Source organism: Coturnix japonica, chromosome 9 (assembly GCF_001577835.2).
Source record: "Coturnix japonica isolate 7356 chromosome 9, Coturnix japonica 2.1, whole genome shotgun sequence".
Lineage (NCBI taxonomy): Eukaryota > Metazoa > Chordata > Aves > Galliformes > Phasianidae > Coturnix > Coturnix japonica.
This window is the reverse complement of record NC_029524.1, coordinates 5,400,604-5,420,933: the sequence shown is the minus strand read 5'-3', so window position 1 is coordinate 5,420,933 and position 20,330 is coordinate 5,400,604. Positions and strand designations below refer to the sequence as shown.

General features: G+C 38.0%; 1 protein-coding gene across 1 annotated transcript in view; it reads left to right on the top strand.

Moving 5' to 3' along the window:
• The window catches only part of SLC25A36 (solute carrier family 25 member 36), a 28,444-nt gene extending 9,214 nt beyond the window's left edge, over positions 1-19,230 (top strand). The window contains exons 3-7 of the mRNA XM_015871209.1: positions 1,320-1,397; positions 4,161-4,261; positions 11,409-11,475; positions 13,245-13,534; positions 14,362-19,230. Of these exons, the coding sequence (XP_015726695.1) occupies positions 1,320-1,397; positions 4,161-4,261; positions 11,409-11,475; positions 13,245-13,534; positions 14,362-14,555 (730 nt within the window). The 3' untranslated portion in view covers positions 14,556-19,230. The remainder of the gene's footprint in view (positions 1-1,319; positions 1,398-4,160; positions 4,262-11,408; positions 11,476-13,244; positions 13,535-14,361) is intronic.
• The last annotated feature ends 1,100 nt before the right edge of the window (positions 19,231-20,330 follow it).

The following is a 20,330-nucleotide window of genomic DNA, read 5'->3' as shown; positions in this document are numbered from 1 at the left end:
CATTTTAGTATTTTCTAGTAGACATTTGCCTACAAATTTTGCTGTGGGCTGGGACATTTTGATAATACGGCACTTTTTTGAACAGGGAGGAGAACTTGTTTAGAGCAGACTTGTAAAGAAAACTTGAGGGTCCTGATGAATGAAAAGCTGGATGTGAGCCAGCAGTGTGTGCTTGTAACCCAGAAGGCCAATAGTATTGTCCTGGGCTGCATCAAAGGAGGGATGACCAACAGAATGAGAGATATAATTGTCTCCCTCTATTCTGCTCTAATGATGCCCCCCTGGAGTGCTATGTCCATACTGGGGCCCCAGTACAACGAAGATGTAGAGCTGTTGGAGTGGGTCCAGAGGATGGCTGTAAAGACAATCAGAAAGCTGAAGCCCCTCTCCTAGGAAGACAGTCTGAGGGAGTTGGGATTTTTCATCTTGGAGAAGGCCCAAAGAAGACCTCATTGCAGCCTTCCAGTACTGCAGGGGAGCTAGCAAACAGGAGAATGATAAATTTTTTACATGGTTTGATGGTGACAGGACAAGGGGAATGGTATTAAACTAAATGAATGGAGATTCAGGAAGAAATTCTTCACTTGGCAAGTGATGGGGCACAGGAACAAGTTGCCAAAAAAGTGGTGGATGCACCAGCTCTGGTAGTGTTCAAGCCCATGTAGGACAGGCATGTCCATGACTTGGGCAGCCTGGTCAGGTAGCTGGCAACTCTGTCCACGGCAGTGTGCTTGGAAATAAATGATCCTTAAGTACCTTTACAATCCAAGTCAGTTTATGATTCTATGACTGCATTTCTTCCCCTTCTTGTGAGTGCTTATGATGTGAAGTAGCCAGTAGGAGAGGCCTCTGGCCACAGTTATAATGCTAGTGCTGATAACAGGTAGAGTTCACTTTGGGGGACTCAGCTAGCCAGTTATGGGAAAGTATCTTTAGTATTTGGGTATAAGAGGAGAGTTTTCTTCCAGGAAGGATCTATTATTTATTCTTGAATTAGAAAGACTTAGTTAAGATTCAGACCAGCTACTGCTATCAAGAATTATTTGGTGAAGTAGTCTGTAGGCAGCCTCTTCTGGCAGTGAGTGGCATCATATCTGATCCTTAAGAAAAGTCTGTATAGACATTGTAGGGCTTGACTTCTGCCTTTAGTTCTTGGAATTTTATGCTGATTCTGAGAACTGGTTTTACTTACGTGGTCAACACTGCATTGTCAAAGCTATACACAAAGATCAAAGCTTAAAATGATGTTGTGTTGACTGTGGTCAGAGCATTCAGTAATTTTGATGTGAGTAATAAAATATTATTGCTTTGTTTTCTAGGATGATCTTGCAAAAGGAAGGTCCTCGTTCTCTGTTTAGAGGGCTGGGTCCTAACTTGGTAGGCGTTGCTCCTTCCAGGTAAATATAGATATTTAAAGTGGAATAATTTCAGTGAAGTTTTGGTTACTGTGTTTATTTTAAGAGATTAAGGGTTTATTTCAAGTGAGTTACTGCAGTCTTAATACTTAATTGTAAATATTCTTTAGTTCCTGCAATAGATTGTGTCTTAAAATACTGAACAACTCAAGCTTTGATGCTTCAGACCCACATTCCTGCACCAGCTGTCTCAGCATTTCCCTAGTGCCTTGTTCTGTGCACTGTTCCTTACTCTGAGTTTCTTACTGTTAAGAAGGAATATGTTTTAGGAGTTGCACTTGTAAACAGAAGTTTGTACCCTATGCACAGATAGGTTTAGCACTTAGTTAATCCATCATTTAGAAAGTAATTGTGTGACTGTAGACACAAAATACTGGCTCTTTTCCCTACATAAATTCTTGTGAAGCACAGACTAATGGCCTGAAATGTGAATAAAGATATTGAGTAGGGTGAAACACTTAACAGCAGTCCCAGACTAAGCAGATGCAGCAGCAGGCTGAACTCCAAAGGGCAGAAGGGCAGTTTCAGATAATAAAGCGGGTCAGAATATAAATCTGATCTAAGTGGCAATGGTATTACTGCTGTCAATTACTCTGCATTGGTTTAAATGCTCTATCTGCCCCACTGTTACTGTCAGGCAGCGTGAGGTGTAGAGCATACCCAGGTTTGTATTGATCCTTGCATACAAGTATTAGCCACAGTTCATTGAAAAATAGAATACCTAAGGAGGAATATGTAAGCAAAGACCTGTAAGAGTATTAGAATTGCTTAATCCTGAATGAAGTTGGTCATCTTTCGGCCCATTTTCATTCTTTTCTATTCTGTTTTGAAGACAAAATATTTTTGCATGAGAAATATGTAGTCATTTAATTCTTCCCTTGACCTTGTGCCCTGCTTCCCTTGTTTAGTTTTTATCCGAACAGAAGATATAATTTCTGTCTCCTGCACACCGATTTGGGGAGTATCTTAAATGTTGTGCTTCAGTGTCCTTGCATACTTCTGGAAAATATTGTTAAACCAGGTTTTCTATTCAGCACTGCTTTGTCTTCTAGTCTGCTTTAAGTCTACTGTTATTGGGCAATTAGCATTTGAAGACTTTGCCAAGTACAGTATTATGTGTATCTCTAAACTAGGAACCACCACCAACAAAAAAAAAGGTCACAGGTGAGGGGGGAGAAAAAAGCAAGATAAGGCTAGAAGAATTAATTCCCCAATTTTTATCTAGATAGTTTCTATGCTGAAGAGTGGACTTTGCTGATAGTCTAGTCTGGATCTGAATGTTCAGTATCGTGGCTTTCTCTGGTTCCAACAGATGTGTTTGCTAGGAACTTCTCTCACCTCCTATCTGTTTAATCTCCCGTTTTCTCTCTATGCTACTAAAAGCATGGGATGCACACCATGTGTGGACAGCAGTTCTGTGCTCACAGTTCTCACTTTATCTTTCTGCAAAATAAAGTAATTTTTTACATCTAATTTACTGGTCCATAAAGGCCTACTGATCTTCATCATTATTTAGGGGAAGTAATTTCTTGGACAAACTGGCATTTGCTGGGTTTTTTTTCTCCCTTAATCAGTGCTTGTTTTCCTTTTTGCAAGAGACTTAAAAGATACATTACAACAGTCTGGTGGCACGGAATTCCGTTTTGAAGTGACTGCCCTCAATGGAGAATAGCCTCAAGTGCAAAGAACTTTTTAGGGAGTTTCTTTTCAGTAATTTCCATTTGGACCTGGCTAGCTTGCTTTCTTCAGTGCTAGTGCTAAAATGTCCTCTTGGTGTAATGCCTTATAAAGATGCAAGTCCCTGTTCCCCTCTAGCTGACTCAGTTTCATCCACTAGTTCATTTCAATTAAGCACTAGCTAAGTGGATTTAACAGCAGCTCTTTGTTTGAATAAGCTATAGAGAAGCGTGTTTTATAATGTATCTAGTATACTTAACTGGGTCCAGATTCCATTTTAGAAATGAAGTCCATTAGGCAAACGCTTTATCATTTCTCGTAATAAAGAAAAACATGTTTGCACAGCTAATGAGGTTAATGTTCCGTTCATGAAAACTTGTATTACTTTTTCCTTTTATAAAGATGTGTCGAAGTAGCTTAAAAACTGAGTTACAAATCCAAATGTAAGGTTTTTATGTATTTAAAATCAGTTTTATGGCCTTATGAATGAAAACAAGTATTCTTGTATGACTGCATTGACATGTATTCTGTCTAGCTTTGTTCTGATACCAGGCTACAGACTTAAACGTAGCACAAGTTTACAAGTATCTTCTGTGTAATATATTGACAAAAACTAAGTGCCTATTCTGAATATAGGTCTAGAGAAAGAAGAGTCGGATCCCGTGTTTACAGCTGCTGAAGCATTTTAAATATTAATATTCATAATTATTAAGTGTGCTCTGTTTGGTTTTTAAAATAAACAACCAAACAAAAAGCCCGATTTATTCGATGATTCACAGATTGTAATGCTGAAAACAGTTGTGTCGTTAGAACAAAGTTGTTCTGAGCAGCAATACCTTCAGGTCTCAATTCAATGTTATTTTGCTTTCCTGGCTGTAGATTTCTTACTGTCACAGAACCCACTGCTGTGTTTACAATTATGTTTCCTTCCCCTTGATGTTCTTATTTTGTCATTCCTGAAATAGTCCCATTGCTTTGTGGGGGTTACTCCTTGAGCAGTTTTTCCTTACTGCTTTTAAGGGCATCAACACATAAATCAGCATAACTCTCATCTTGTTCTACTTTTAGAGCGATATATTTTGCTGCTTACTCAAACTGCAAGGAAAAGTTGAACAATATTTTCAATCCAGATTCTACCCAGGTACACATGATTTCAGCTGGTGTGGCAGGTAAGGATCTGTAACTTTATAGCTTCTTTATTTTACAGTCCTAGTGACAAATGAGAGTTGGTTGTAAATGTGTGGGGAAAAAAAAGCAGCAGAAAATGTTTGGTGTCTGATTGACAGCTTCTTTTGGTAGCTGTTACCTGTTTTGGCCCCTTGATATGCAGGGCACTTGGAGAAATACGTGCAAGAAACATTGCACTTAGTGTTAATGAGAATCTTTAAGCTGTGTGAATAATCTTCGCAAGGAAAACTTGCATGCCTGCTTCCTCAGTTGTAAATTTGTGACGTGAAAACTGAATGCTGTGAACACAGTAGCTATCTGTTCTGCAAACTATAAACAGCACTGTGTGTGCACTGAACTTCGGCTAAATAATTCTTAATTTGTTTTTTACGCTCATGTTTTCTGTTGCAGCTTTATATGTCTGACCTATTTTTGTCTTCCTGAGATCTGCCTACAGATTTGTATAACCATATGTAACAGTTGTCTATCTTCCCCCCAAACACTGGTCTGTGTGAAGTTAACCACTAAGGTGGCATAGAAGAGCAGATTTCTGTCATATTCATTTATTTTCTATGAAATCAATTTCCTTTAATCTACAGCATAACTTAAGTATATTTTCGCAATTGACAGTACTTGTTACTTAACTTACGTGTTTTGTGTTTTGGGATTGTTAATGAGGAATTAAAGGTTCTGGTAATTGACTTAACCTGAAAAAAATGAGCTCACAATTTGCCTGTTGTTGCCTGTTTTTCCTATACAAAAATTTTAAGAAGTTTCTCTGCATGGGTCATAGATGGTCATGGATGAATTCTGCAGTATTATTATAGGTTTTTGAATTTTCTGATTCATGTTAGTTTCACAATCAATGGGCTGCCAAGGATGTTGGCAAAAAGGTCATCAGAATAACTTCTGTTTAATGCTTACTAATGATCTGTTTCAAACAAATTGTTACCTGCCATAGTAAATTTAAGTGGCTTTAGCTTCTCAGTTAAATAATACACTAGTGCTTAGCTCCATCATATGAGAAGTAGTGGCAGTATTTAACCTTCTGAGTTACAGACATGAGGACAGCCATTTATCTTAAACAGGCAAAATAGGGTTCTAAAATGATAGAGTGTTTCTTCCCACCTATCAGCATGTGTTTTATTTGTCAGTGAGTAGCATCAAGTGTTTCATGAAAAGTTGATCCTAATCAGCTGATCACTTCAGAAACCCTGATTATATCATTATTTTTTCTTGTATTCGGCTGTTTGTTAAGAGGACAAAGCAGAAATTAAATTCTAAAGGAGTAGGATGGATGGGGGTACCAGTGGAGGGAGGAACAGTTTATCCTCAATTGAAGATCATACTATAAAACTCGTGCATTGCTGCAAACAAGTGGGGAGTTGTTTTTTTGTATCTCTGGAACTTATCATCCTCTTTCCATAACAAAAAGAGCTTTTGTGGAGTTGTGGTATGGTGAATTTCCCAAGAACTCGCAGGCACAGTCTGTAGTTTTTCAAGGAGTTCTGTATCTGCCTGTTGACTTGCTTCCCTTTCAGAAGATTGTATTTTGCATTTGCACTTAAGGCTGCTGCTAAATGTAGGCTGAGGTGAATGTGTTTTAGCCCAAACTATTTGCTTTTTTGTACAGTCACTTTATTGTTGAACATTTGTGTGGCTGTCTTTCTCACACTTATCTAGTTCTGCAGCTGTATTCTTAAACTGTATAGCTGGTGAAATTGAATGCCCGTTACAAGCTTCTGCTGTATCTCTTTTGTATACTCTGGACGTTCTCTGGAAGAGCTGTACAAGAAGGCTGTCTTACAAAGAGCTCTTGACACTCAGTACTGCTGCTGTTTTGATAAACATGTAAAGGACTGTAGCTGTAAACAGTGTGTTAACTGTTTTTTGGGGGGAACATGCTAACCTTGTTTTATAATTCTGATATATTTCAGACAATGCACTTAAACCACCTGTTAAGTTTTACCAGCAAGGTTTGTATTGCTATGTGATGCAAATTGTCTCAAGGAAATGGCAAAAGAACAGGGGCGAAGTCAAATGAGACCTCCTAACTTGTTGACTTAAACAGGTTAACAGAAGTTTGCTGTAATGTGCTTAGGAATCTAAAATTGCGGAATTGGCAGGCTGGATAAATGCAACAAGTACCAAAAATAATCAGTATTGGTTTTTCTTTTGCAGCTGCCATTGGTTTCAGTAAGAAAATGAGTATCTCGGTCTTAAATAAGAGGGGTTTTTTTGTTGTTTAGATATGACCTTCTTACATGAAGGCTCCTGATACCTAAGAAGTATGAGGTGGTGTTTGCACTTATGAAACTTTTCTTGTAGATTGAAAAATACAGTGATGCAAACATGCAGTTTAAAAAAAAATAAGTTATTCATAGTTTTGTCTCATTAATATGTTGTATGAAAACACTGTAAGCAGTGAACTTTGGTAAACTTGAAATACTGTGTTTACTTGCATTGATGTTCATATGTAAATATCCCTCACTAGACTAATATTATTGCAAAGTAGCTTTATACACATGGCATTTTTGGAAGCAAGAAACTGAGGTACTTTTAGACCTTCTTGGTTTTAGACATGATTCTTCCTTCCTGAGGTGAAGCATAGATTGTTGGTTTTACTTAAACTTCAGTAAATTTGCTTTTTTTCTGAGGAGGAACAGTTGTGCTACATATCAGTAACTGATGCCTTATGCAATTAGAAGATATATTTCTTCTGCTATGTGCTAGCTTCCACTATATAATTTGCATCACCTTCATCTCTAAAATATCAATGTATCCCCCATGAGGTATTAAATTTCCTTTTGCTTACAGCCTCGCACATCACGCAGTTCTTACTACAAGCTCAGACAATGAGTGGATCTGAAGGGTGCTACAAGAACAAGTGTTTGCTGTGTGAAGATAGTTTCTCTGTGCATTCCAAAGTTAGGCTAAATTTTCAGATTCACTGTGAATTCTGCCTTCTCATTTCACTTACTCAACCATCTTTTATCCCAACAGAGAGCAAAAACTTAAGAACTGAATGGGATGCTTGATTCCTGTCTGGCTTTCTGATTTGTTTTTCAGTGATTTATAGCATCCTTCAGGCATCGTTGTTGCAAATCTGCTGCAAAACTACTTTACCTAAAGTGCTATTGCTGTTCTTTTCGTAACTCTACCAGCAGACAAACCCAACCGATGCTAGTGTAGATTTTTTTGTTCTTTAAGACTGCTTTCTTTCTTACAGAAGATAACATGTAACTTTTTGGTGTACACAGTAAACTGAATACCAAGTAAAAATGTATATTTAGGTCACTGATTATTGACACTAAGAAATGTTGATTTCATAAGGCATCTACCTTGCTTTTTCAGCCCTGAGACAGGCTTGCCTTTTTTTTTTTTTAATGGAGTTTGGGAGGGAGTGGGAAAGGAGGGTTCACTTACTCATCTCATACATAGGTAAGTATTCGGAGATGTAAAATTGAACTGCTGCAAATGAGCAGAAATTTCAGTACTCAGTGCATTATATGCAACTATTTTATTATCTGTGGCCTGTTCTGATTATTTTTCTTTCTTTTTTTCCTAAACTTTAACCTGAAAAAAGCTAGATCTCAAAATAATTCACAAATCCTTCCAATGGGATTCAATTTGTACACATGTGTCTGATGAGGTCACTGCTTGTTGTTATGATACAGAAAAGCCTGTGTCTATTTTAGGCATTTACTGTACATTTCTCCCGTGAAAAGAGTGAGATCGTGTCATCTCATGCTCCCCACCCGCAGGTCACTTCCTGCAGAAATATGGACTAACTTAAACCTCGTGAGTACTGAACTGAGCGTCTCTTGCAGCCTCTAGTGTAAGAACCACACGTTGGGTTTGTAATATCTATTAAATAAACAAATTAAGGGGAATTTCACTTTCATTATCTTGAATACACATTGTGTGCATTGTGCAAAGACAACACTTCTCCTGAACTCTGTTAAGAGTTAATTTTTTCTGTGCAGTTCAGGGAAAGGTAGAAAATACCTTTCACTGATAGCTGCTACTCTTACTTAGCTCTGTTGGCTAATTCAATGTCCCTTACTGGGTTAAACAAGGCTTTTTATTTTTTGAGTGTCCCAGAGCTGCCTTTAAAATGCTGCAGCTGATATTTGTTGTCATGTTATTTCAAAGACCTCTTTCTTTCTTTTTCTTTTTAATATGTCTATAGTCTCTCTTCTGTCTTTCTGTTTTCTCTTTTGGTTTGCTTTTATTTTACTGTTTTGGATTTCTGATTCAGCATTCCATATTCACATGCGTCTGTATCAATTACATTGGCTTATAGATTTAAACAGATAAATAACTTGTGAAATATGATGCATAAATAGGAATACCTGGGATCTTACCTGTCCTTAGCTGGTATAGCTCACAAAGTGGATTGAGGGTAGTGCTTTTAATCTGAAACTTGGATAGGAATTCACGGGGCGAACTAAAACATAGAAGTACAGGAGTTTCTGGTATTGCCAGATTGATCTGTGCTTATAACAAATCTGGAATCTTAATCTCTTGGGGATATTGCCACATTGATAAAGTTAAAATGCATTCAAGATTGAATACTTCTTAAGCATTCATAAAAAAAGGAAAGAATGAGAGTTTCTTAGTAGTTGCTGGAAGCCCTTCACCTTTGTTTTTTAAGCAGTTCTTATGATACAGGCTTTCTGTGTTTGTAAAGAAAAGCTTATCAGAGATTGCAAAATTCTGGATATTTATCTTTTGGAGCCTCTTCCTTGAGGCAGCATCACTCAACTCTTAGTTTATTTTTCTTTGATTGTGTTTTTACTACATTACTTCTAAGAGTTTAGTTCTGTGGTTGTTTCGTGTTGAAACCTGAGTTGCTGAAGGCTCTTTGACTTGAAAGCATCTCATCTTTGCTTCCTGTTACAAATAAAGCATCTTTAGAGGCCAGTTATTTGGGATAGGAAAGATAAAGTACTGAGCTAATAGTACTGCAAAATACAGTATAACATTATTGAAATTCCAGAGTACCCAAGATAAATAGGAATGCAAAAATATTTTGATCTTGATCAACTAATTAAACATCTCAAATTAAGAAGGGATTTTAGAATGGATCTTGCCTTTGAAAGGAGCCTTTTCCTGGAATAATTGTGTTGGTAGGAAACGTCAGTAGTTTTCCCCACCTTATTTCTAAATGTCTGTTTCAGTCATGTTAATTTCTAGTATACTACAGGACTTGGACCTGTAAAAAAGCTCTAAATTAAGGCAGGAAAAGGAAAATACAAAATGGACATTTAGTTCAATTTGGGGTCAAGTGCTGCTGGAATCAGTGCAATTCCTGTGCTGTCATGTGGCAGACAGAAAGGCTCAAACTGGTTGAACCTGCAGGATGTTTTTCTGCAGATGTTATGTTCTGAAATCATCCAGTGCCTGTTAGGTGGGTCCATGATGGTTTTAAGTTTTCATGTAATTACTTGAAGTGTGTGAAATGCAGGTATAAAACAATTCTGGCTTGTTAGGATTTCATCTTATGAAGGGTTGTATGTCATCTTGCCATAGAAAAAAATAGCGTATCAAAAAAACTTTAGCCAAAAGCCTTTATCATCTATGTAGTGAGTTCATAGGAAGTTATTTAGTTTTAATTTAGTCAATTTACAAATATATTTAATCACTGAAATTGCTGAGGTGTTCTTGCTGTTTTGGCACAGAAATATAACTCAGTTTTAGTGGCTTCTAAGACCCCATAGCTTGTCCTTAAAACTGCAGCAGCTGAAATACCTAATTGACTATTTAAGAGTTTTGGGGGCAGGAGCAGAGCAAACCTTTAAAACAGTTAAGATCCCCTGGCATTTCTCAGTGTATTGCAGTCATTTGTGTGCAGCGTAAACATAGATTGTGATTAAACAGAAGTAACTGGTGTGGGAGCAGTTCTACTAAATATATATTTATGTAAGCTGTTAACAATCTCCATAAACAAGCCTATTGATACCCTGTTACTTGTATAAGCATTTTGTACCAGGTGTGCACTGAACAAGATAACTCTTTGTTGCTTTCCCACAACCCCAGTCCGTCCCCTTGCAGGAGGGCAGCATGTCTTTGTAGCGATATGCAAGCGATGTGTGCCACTTAGCAAGCAGCTGTCTAAATTTATCATCTCTTGCCTGGCCATGTTCCAGTCCCTCCCTTTTCCTTCTCTCTTCTGCAGACATGTCACCTCATTAATGGTGCACGTGTGGTATTACAACTCTAGATGGTTTGGTTGCTTTTTTTTTTCCCCCAGAGCTGCCTTTCACTTTGCTCTTTATCTCTCCACAGTTGTGCAGAAGTAAGAGTGATTCTTACTTCTTTTTTTTTTTTTTTTTCCTTTTCTCTCTCTCTTTTTTTTTTTGTTTGTTTGTTTTTTGTTTTTTATTTTGTCTTTTTTTTCTTTTCCTTTTCCTTTAGTGGACTGAAAATCAAAGCTTTAACCCTTAGCCCTGATGCAAGCCCAAATAGTTGCTGTCTGTCTGGATAGTTAGAAGTCATACTTTAACAATTTAAACACTCATATGCTTGTAAAAGTATCCCTGGGCAACCAACAGTCTGCTTTGAATGTTAAATAAAACATTAGCTCTTAAATTTAACTTCTCTTTATAGTTCACTATTAAAAGGTCTCTTAACTTACAGTAATACACGCCTTATAACTGCACTGAAAGTAGTATTTATTCAGTTTGCATGCTTTTCAACTCAGATTGTATTTCAGAGAGCAAGTTAAATTGACACAATGCTGTATCCTATATCAAATTGCTGCATCTGCAATGTGTTCTTGCTGAAATGTTTTCCAAATTAATTGGCTAATATTAGACTAGCTTTTGTGTTCTACGGTGTCAAAAAAAAAAAAAGGGTTGGTATGATTATGTAGATGTAGAAGTATAAACAATTGGGCTTATTTTATATGGGGATTCGCTTGCTAAGAGTAGGCTTAAAAATCTTAATGTATAGTTTAAAAAAAAAAAAGCTAGATGTTTTTTGTCTTTATGGATTCATAAAACATCAGTAAAAGGTTACAATGGGTACTTGTAAAAATCAGTATAGTCCAAGTTTTTGCATCCTACTATACTGTGTGAGTTTCAAACTTGGCTGCAGTTGCTTTATGATGCTATCACGTCTAACTCTTTCATTTTTAAATATTAGGTTTTACTGCGATCACGATGACCAATCCCATTTGGCTGGTAAAGACACGCTTACAGCTTGATGCAAGGTACAATTTGAAAATAGAAATATTTCTCCTGTGATAACACTGTGCTTAAATGTTGTGGATCTTTTCTGCTTTTCAGAATAGGTTGACTTTTTTGATATCCAGAAGTTTGAATTGAAAATTTGGTGCTGATCAAGTTATGATTACAAGTTACACTATCATTTTTCTTTATTAGTCTGTCTGTGGTGCGCTTGAGGCACTGTAGTAAATAGGCCAGCCAATTTGGAACGAATTACAAGGTAATCAATCAGATTAAAATATTATTCTGCCAGCCTCACACTTTTTCCTTCGGTAATGCATTCACTTTCTTCTGGGGTTCCTCTCAAAACTCCCACTGTTCCTGTTAAAGTGTTTGGGGGCTTTGATGCAGTGTTAAGACTCTCGCATCAAAACTACTACTTCTAGCCGTCTGTATTGGTTCACCCACCCAGGAGTACAGGAGAGTTGTGGCTTGGGATATTCTTAGAGCTGAAGCTGTAGATCCAGCTGCTTTTCTTGGCCAGTTGTTCTTCAACTCTGTTTTCCTATGGCAACAGCAAATCAGAGCCAGCAGCATTACCTGCTGTGGAGTATTTTCCGCCTTGTTCAGCCAAGTTTAGATTCACAGTTGTGTATACTTGTGCCCACTCTTTTCCGTAAAGTTGGGCTTGGTACTTTGCTGCTGTCTGATAGCACAGTTTCAGGCCAGCAAGGTTTAAATTCTGCCATTCACTGATGCCTCATTTTACTTTCATACATCTGTCTTGCTTGGATAGTATCCATACAACTCATTGTAGTATCTTTGGTTATTTGGTATTTTATTCAGTGCAACTCGCTCATTCAGGAGACCTCTGCTGGCAGAATTTGTGTGCTGCAAGTGCATGCACTCCCTGCTGCACTGGAGCATATTTTGTGTTGTATCATCATAAGGACTTATTAGAGTTGTGTACAATCATATATCTTCCCATATGCGCAATTCAATTGAATGAGCTAAAATGAGAGCTAGATTTATTTACCCAAATACTCATTGATACTATCTCGTATAATTTGGCTGGGGTTTATGGGTTTTATTTTGACATATGAAAATAAGCAAGATGCTAAGGATGAAGATTTTATTGTCCTTCAAGTCTAGCATGCACATCATAAAGACTAAGGAATATATGCTTTGACATCAGCTGTGGCTTACTTGAATCTAATAAAGACTGCCTGCGTTCTATTGGTTGGTAGACCCTCCTTCGATATCTCAGCTGTTTGCTGATAGCTGTGATGCTGTGAGAGCTACTATTTGAATCATAGCTGCTCTCTACTCTCTTTGTGTTCAAGTGCCTCCAAGCCATATATTCCTGAAGGCTTTACTGTGAAACCTGAACTTCTAGAGCAGGATATAATTACCATGTTGTGAAATCTGTTCATTTGAAGCTTATTTTAAGGGAAAATCCTCTTATTTGTTATGCAGAAGAAAATCACCATGTTTGTCACAAGTCCATAACTTCTGCCTGTTTTTTTCAGGCAGTTTTGTTCTTCTGTAAGATTGTGGGAAGCCTAGAGTTATTCAGTTCATTTGTATGACGTTTTTCCTTAATCATACCGTATGAAGTTTGGCTTGAATTCAGTGTCATGTTTTACTTGTGTTCACTTCCATATTGTGTGTCTTCATTTAAATGTTAAAATTGGTATCTCTTGACACTGGTATGAGATATTTCCTGTGTTCTCTTGTCACTCAAAAAAAAACCTGCCTAATTTTTCTAATCTCAAGTTGCACCCATTTAATAACCATCTTGTTTTCTTCTTAGGAACCGTGGAGAAAAACGAATGAGTGCTTTTGAATGTGTCCGAAAAGTTTATCGATCAGATGGTATTAAAGGCTTTTACAGAGGAATGTCGGCATCCTATGCAGGCATATCTGAGACTGTTATTCATTTTGTTATTTATGAGAGTATTAAGAGAAAACTACTGGAACATAAGATTGCTTCTGCCATGGACAATGAGGATGAATCGGCAAAAGAAGCTTCGGACTTTGTTGGAATGATGATGGCTGCTGCCACTTCTAAGACTTGTGCAACATCAATAGCATATCCCCATGGTAAGAGGGACTCGTGTAGTTGAGAGCCAGACTTGGGGTGATGAAATTGAGTCTTTTCAAGTAATTTGTAGCCAGCTTTGACTCACTTCCTCAAGAACAATTTCTGTGTAATGCTATCCACAGCACACTCAGTGAGTCAACATGAGTGTAATATTTGACAACAAAAATAGTTTTAGATGGAATTATACAATGGTTGGTTCTTGTTGATGTTCATTTTTCCCAGGGATTTACCAGGGTACGGCCTTAGGGACATGGTATTTTTCTCACTTGGAATCTGTGTACCCAGGAATTTCATGTAACTCAATGAGGGATTGTGGTGGTTTACCACCAGTAAGTAGCTAAGCACCAATGCACTGCTTTCTTACCTCCTCCTCGGAAAGGCTGGGAGAAAATATAATGGAATAAGCTCACAAGTTGAGATAGGGCCCAATAAGCCCAGTACAGAGAGAAGAACTTTCTGGCTCCTAAGAAAATGGACAGTCTAGTGTGGTTTTTGGTTGCACTTGATTTTCCAGCAGAGTAGTTATGTATACATTAAGTTTATTGATGTATTGAGTACTTAATTTGTGACCGTCTATCCTCTTCTGGATTTTGACAAGCAAACTCCTCTTCTTTAGGTATACATTCAACAGTGTGTAAGTATTTAGTTTGTCTCTCACACATAGCTGGCTCACTTCTGTTTGTCTTACTCTTTTTTTTTTTTAAGAGTTTATCTGATATTGACAACCTGAAATGGGGGAATGGTTGACTTTTAATGTGAAGTGGCTGGTTGGTTACTGGGAAAGATGATATCACAAACATAACCACATCTGGTTTCCTTTATACAGAAGTTGTACGAACAAGGCTAAGAGAAGAGGGAACAAAATACAGATCTTTCTTCCAGACATTATCTTTGCTTGTGCGAGAAGAAGGGTATGGATCCCTCTACCGAGGTTTAACTACACATCTGGTCAGACAGATTCCAAACACAGCTATCATGATGTCAACCTATGAAGTCGTAGTCTACTTGCTTGATGGATAGCAGCGGGACAAGTCTTCTAGAGGAAGGCAGAAGACTGAAAGACTGGAGTGGACTACTGAGTGCCAGATGCGATGGGCGGAAGGAAAGTTAAATCGGGAACATGCAGATATGGACAAATTAGAAGGTTGATTGTGGGCAACTATGGTAATTTTGCTGCCTTATTGTATGGTCTCTTAGCAATGTAACAAGTGGAAGCTGCCCCTTGGGGAATGCCTTTATGCATCTCTTTATTCAAAACTGCTACTTTGTTTCCATCTGTTCATCTATAGACAAGGCTATTCCATCATCTTCAGAGACATAATGGGTGAGGGAAGGGACATGGAACTTCTTGGGCAGCCTTATTCCCACCTTCTAAAGATTGCTCTCAACCACATCCTTTTTGTTCTGTTCTACTGCACAGTAACCTGTTGGAAGAATGAGGAGGGTAGTACTTCCATACTTTTCCATGTCTGATATTTCCATTCACTTGCTCTGAATGTTCATGCAGAGACTGAGGTAGTCAGTGTGTAAAGCTTTCCATGTTGCTACCTCAAGAATAGGGTATGGCACAGGGACCCAAAATTGAATTACTTTTTCACTACAAATGATGATACTTGTTGCATTTTTATTTTTTTTAATTTGAACAGTGTTCTAGGTTGGTGAGAGAGAATCTGATTAATGAACTCTTCAGGTTATCACTTTCCTGATATTGATATATGTAGGTTTTTTGTTCTTCTGCATCACTGTTTGGTTTTTTTTCTGGTTTTCCCCCCTTTTTAAACAGGAGAAACCTTTGAAACACTCTCCTGTATCATTAGTTTTCCTTGCCAGTCTGTCAAGTTGCTTACACAGCCTTGGGAGAACTTGCTGAATGCTGCTTATAGCCTTTCCAAAGGATACTCACTGTTACAAGAAATCTTTAACTAGCCAAGCCTGCCATTTGTGAAGGCAGGATTAATTCAGAGGTTCGTGCTACTGAAGAACAGGCTGTTTTTGTCCTACGACTTCGGGCAAAGCTTGACCTAGCTTACTGGTATCTACATTTAAGTACAGAGGAAGAACACACATTGCTATGGTTGGAAGGACTAGAAAGCAGAAAAAGTTGGAGCTGTGATAAGTTTCTTCAGTGCAGACAACCTATGTGCAGAGCAATGGAAAAACTAGTAAATTTTTTTTGTAAGCATTCCCCCTGAAATTTGCTATATCATTTCTTCCAGTTTGAGCCTGTGTTCAGAACAGCTGTTGACATATAACCTTGTCCTCCAGTTCTCAACATTCTGTTGTTGTATAAGCCAGCTGCAAAAACGTGTTGCATTCAGCAGCAAGGCTTAGATAGTTAATTCTGTTGTAACATACAGTGTTTTCCAAAATCATACAGTTGGAGTGTCAAAAACAGAAGTTTAATGTTATAAGAACTTGTGTAGGTTTCCAGACAAGTCTTTAATCTGCACCTTGAGTATCTGCATCCATGATCATTATGAGAAAGATGACCATTATAAAACTGGGGGCAATAGCTTTCTACATATAAATGCTGCTACACTGGTATGACAGAACTGCACTATTGACTCTTCCAGTGTGGTACTTCAGTATACTTAAACTGTGCATTGTGTGCAATGGCTTTCTTATGAATGACTCCTTATGCACTTTGTGGCCTTCTGGCTTGTGACTTTTCTTTCCCCTACTGGTTATCCGTAGTCAAACTGTGTTCAGTACATGCGGTTTGGTTTCAAAGCATGTGGTTTGATTTCCATAGAACTGCAGGATAAAGCATTTTCTGCTGTAGAACTGTAGGATCTCCTTTGCAGTAGTTCTGTAGGCTGTACATAAAAGCTTGAAGCTTACAGAATGATTGGTCCGGCTTTTTGTTGTTCACTTTATTTTGACACATTTAATGTTCTCCCCACTGTTAAAATATTTGAGTACTTCATGTAAATGTACTAGTTTCTTTTTCCTCTAAGAGCCACTTATAGCACACACAGTATCCTTGCAGTGCAGTCTTGTCTGTATTGTCGTCTTTGTCCTTGGGCAATGTTGTCTTACCTTTTAAAGGCAAATACTGCGGTCTGTGATGTACCCACAAAGGTAAATTGGATTGTTTCAAAGAACTGAAGGAACTGCTGATATGTATGTTCTAAAATTGGCCTCTCTGGGATAAATGTGGAACATTATTTGTGTCTCTGAGTTTCATAGTTTTACTGTGATACCATTATCCAGACAACTAAGAGCAGGGCTGGCTGCTTACTGTAATATTTGATCTATAGAAAGTGGATTACCCATCAGCTATCTTGAGTTGTTTGATCAGAGTCGAACTTTGAATTGGTGTGACAACTGTCGGCTTCGATGTTTGTGAATACAATTAATTAACACTTGCATTGCCCAGGCTTTGTGCAGGTTACTCTCCTGTGCTTTTCACTGGATGCAGTCTCCTTTGATCACAGCTACATCTCTTCCAGCAGTTTGCTGGGTACCTTCTGGGTGAGATCAGTCCACTTGGAGTTGCTTTTAAAATGAAAGTTGGAGCAAAGAATGCTAAAAGGACAATTAAATACGGGAGATAACAGCTAAAAACAGACAATCAGCTTGTTGTTCCACCTTGTTAAAAGGGGTTGAAGTAATGTTTTAGCCTTCAGGGGTGATCTTTTATTTTGGCTTATTTAAGGGAACAAAACTTAGACCCGGTTTCTTGGATTTCTGTTAAGTTGCCAATGCATACAAAGTTACCTCTGAAATGTTTCCCAAAGATCTTCAAATTATTTATATTGTTTGCCTGATATTTTTTATGAAAAAGAAATAAGAGCAAAGGGAATAAGAACATGCTACATTAGTTATATCCTTTCCTGCAGAACGGAAAGGAGTGCATTTAAACTTTCTTGTAACTTAAAATGGTAATCTTAGTTTATGTCTGAATGTAGTGGTATTTATTTCACCTTTTTTCCCTGCCAACAATGCAAATGTTTTGGACATCAGAAACAAATCTCAGTAATTAGTTTGTCTCTGTATATTTCCTTCATTGTGATAGGCCCCTAAACGTTACTGCAAGCTATTCATTTTGACTTGGCAATTTGGGATATTGAGACTGTGCTTTGCAGAATATGCCAAAAGGTGGCACTAGAGCATGCATTGATCAGAGGGGAAAAAGGGGCTTCTCTGCCAAGCTGTGTGTGTGACAGCATGCTGCTCGTCATTGGGTTTCTCCAATTTATTGGTAGATGATGTGGCGGGGAGGCCTGACACTGGAAAAATGTGACCTTGGTGAGTGCAGCCGCATCTCACGGCTCCTCTGTGGCCCTTTCTGTCCCTGTGATGCTGTGATAACAGGTGAGCTGTGGCGTGTTGCAGCGGGCTGAGCCCAGCACTTAAACTGACTGATGGATCTGCTAGCAAAAGTTGTTCTAAGTAGGTTTACACTAGAGTTTTATGGAGTTATTAAGCAAATAATCAGCCTGTTCACTTCAGTGTTGACATTGCACCTGTCTAGTTCCCTGTTTACATAACGCACTCCGTATATTTTCATTGTAATTGAGATGTTTGTTAATGCCATTTTCTGTTATGTTTTTGTTCCTATAATTACCTTTGTAACATTCCTCAGACTGTAGTGTTTTAAAAGAATGCTTCCAGATCCAAGATTTTGGAGAGCCTTCATATGTGTTTCGCTTCCCATCTAAACTGTTTAAATTTGGAACAAGCTGAATGCTGAAGTGTGCCTAGGGAAATATACTCCTTTTTTATTCCTCAAGTTTGTCTGTGAACATTTAGTTATGTAAGTTTTCAGTTCTTCTATTTAAGAGAGTCTGCCTACCCTGCATATGTGAATGTAATTAAGCCCTGAGAGTCATAGCTAAACACTCACAAAGAATAGTTTGAGAGTACTTTTGTACTCACGTGAGGTTTGCTATTATTCTTACATACACCCTTGGCTGTAAACTGTGTGCATTTACTCTGTATTTATATTGTTAAGTCTTTTGTTTGGATTGCTTTAAACTTCAAAGCAAATTAAAATGATGTGCTTCTATTCAAATGCTGCCTTCTGTGCTAAACTGTACTTTGATGTTTCTAATTTTTTATTATTGATATATACCAGTGCCTGGACAATTGTGATTAAAAAAGAGCAATTCGTTAGGAGATCACTGTGAATCATTTTATCTTTTGCCCTTTTATTTTGGCTGGGAATAATGCATTTGGATTGTACTTGTAACATTGTCATCTTTTGTTGGAAGTAATGTTTGACATAAGCTAGAGGAACGTGCTTTTACACTTAAATTCAGATACTGTTGTTACTGTCTGGCAGCTGAGATTCAGTAACCAGTAATCAGAAAACCTGTGTCCATTTAAGCTTCCATCGAGCGCACAGGACTACTGGCAGAAATGAAGGGTGGTATTTCCTCAGTGTTCAGACTTGAGATTCAAGGCAAGGATTGTAACTGCTTTTGTAATTAAACTTTATTAGGTATCGTTTCTTTTTAACAGCAGGTATTTGATATGAAGTCTGTTGTCCGAATTTCCCTGTAAATCATTCAGCATAAATATCTATAGGTTTTGTTTGCAGTTTATGCTGCGTTCTGGCCTAGCCTTCCCCAGTGTGTTCTTAAACTGAATCCTTAGCAGTCTGTGGTGCAAACTTGATGTCACCGATTCCATTATTTCAGCTGTTCAGAAGTATTTCATAATTCACATTAAAACAGCGTGTGTATGATTACTTCCATTTCTTCTTTTTTCTTCAGTAGGTGTTAATCTCAGTTGACCTGCCTTGATCTGCTTCTGAGACTTTTAGCATGAAGGTCACCCAAACATAGAGGTGGTCGGTCTGCTGGAATTACTGCAGGCAACCCATGTGCTTATGCCTGGCACATCTGGAATGAAATCTATTATTGATGTAATGGTAACTGTCTGCAAATTGATCTTTCAGTCAAGCTCTCAGAGAGGCAAATGGGCAGGGTAGAACTCAGGTGCATGGGGATGTTTTGACATTCATGTTACTATATTACCCTTTCTACTTGAGTGGTTAAGCTTGCCCTGGACAAAAGGTGTATATGTAAAGTAAAGGTATGTGAAATCCTATCTGAGTTATGGCATGGTGTTAACACAGACGTGGTTAGCTGTAGGTGCAGCCTAAAAGCATGTGAAGCTTAGTAAAGATCTCTCACACTTAAGGCCCATGAAACTGATAATACACTTAAAAATTAAAAGATACTTCCAAAGACAAATACTCCTCAGTTCTCCTAGGTGTAGTTGCCAGCCACTGTGCTTTAGGCTGTCTCAGCATGATTAGCTTCTGTCAAAGGCAGGAAGTGCTGGGACAGAAGTCTAGTGCTTATGAACAAATTGGCACACACACAAAAAAAAGCAGTGTATTAAACTAGGGAAGAAATACTCGGCTGTTTAAAATGTAGTACTGTATGGGATACTCCTAGTACTGATTTCACTAATGCGAATGTACTTGCTAATGATGGACTTGTGTGAAGTGAACCAGCTTTTAAAGACAGGCTCCAGGTGGTGAGTCTTCATGCTACTTCTGTGTGTGTTTCTACCTAAGGGAGCATTTCCTACCGTAACTGTAGTGGTTTAGAAGTTGGTAGCTAGGATGGGACGGACCACTGAGGGTGTGACTCCTAAAATTATTGTAATTAATTAATTCCAATCAGTCTGTTCTGAGGATTGAGCATCCATCTAAAATTCTGGAAAAAAAAAAGGCATGTTAGGTGCAGATATTTTAAGGAATTTGGCCATTTGCAACTGCTGCTATCTAATTAGGGACCAGATAAGGCACTACCGATATTAAAAAAGGAAAACAAATGA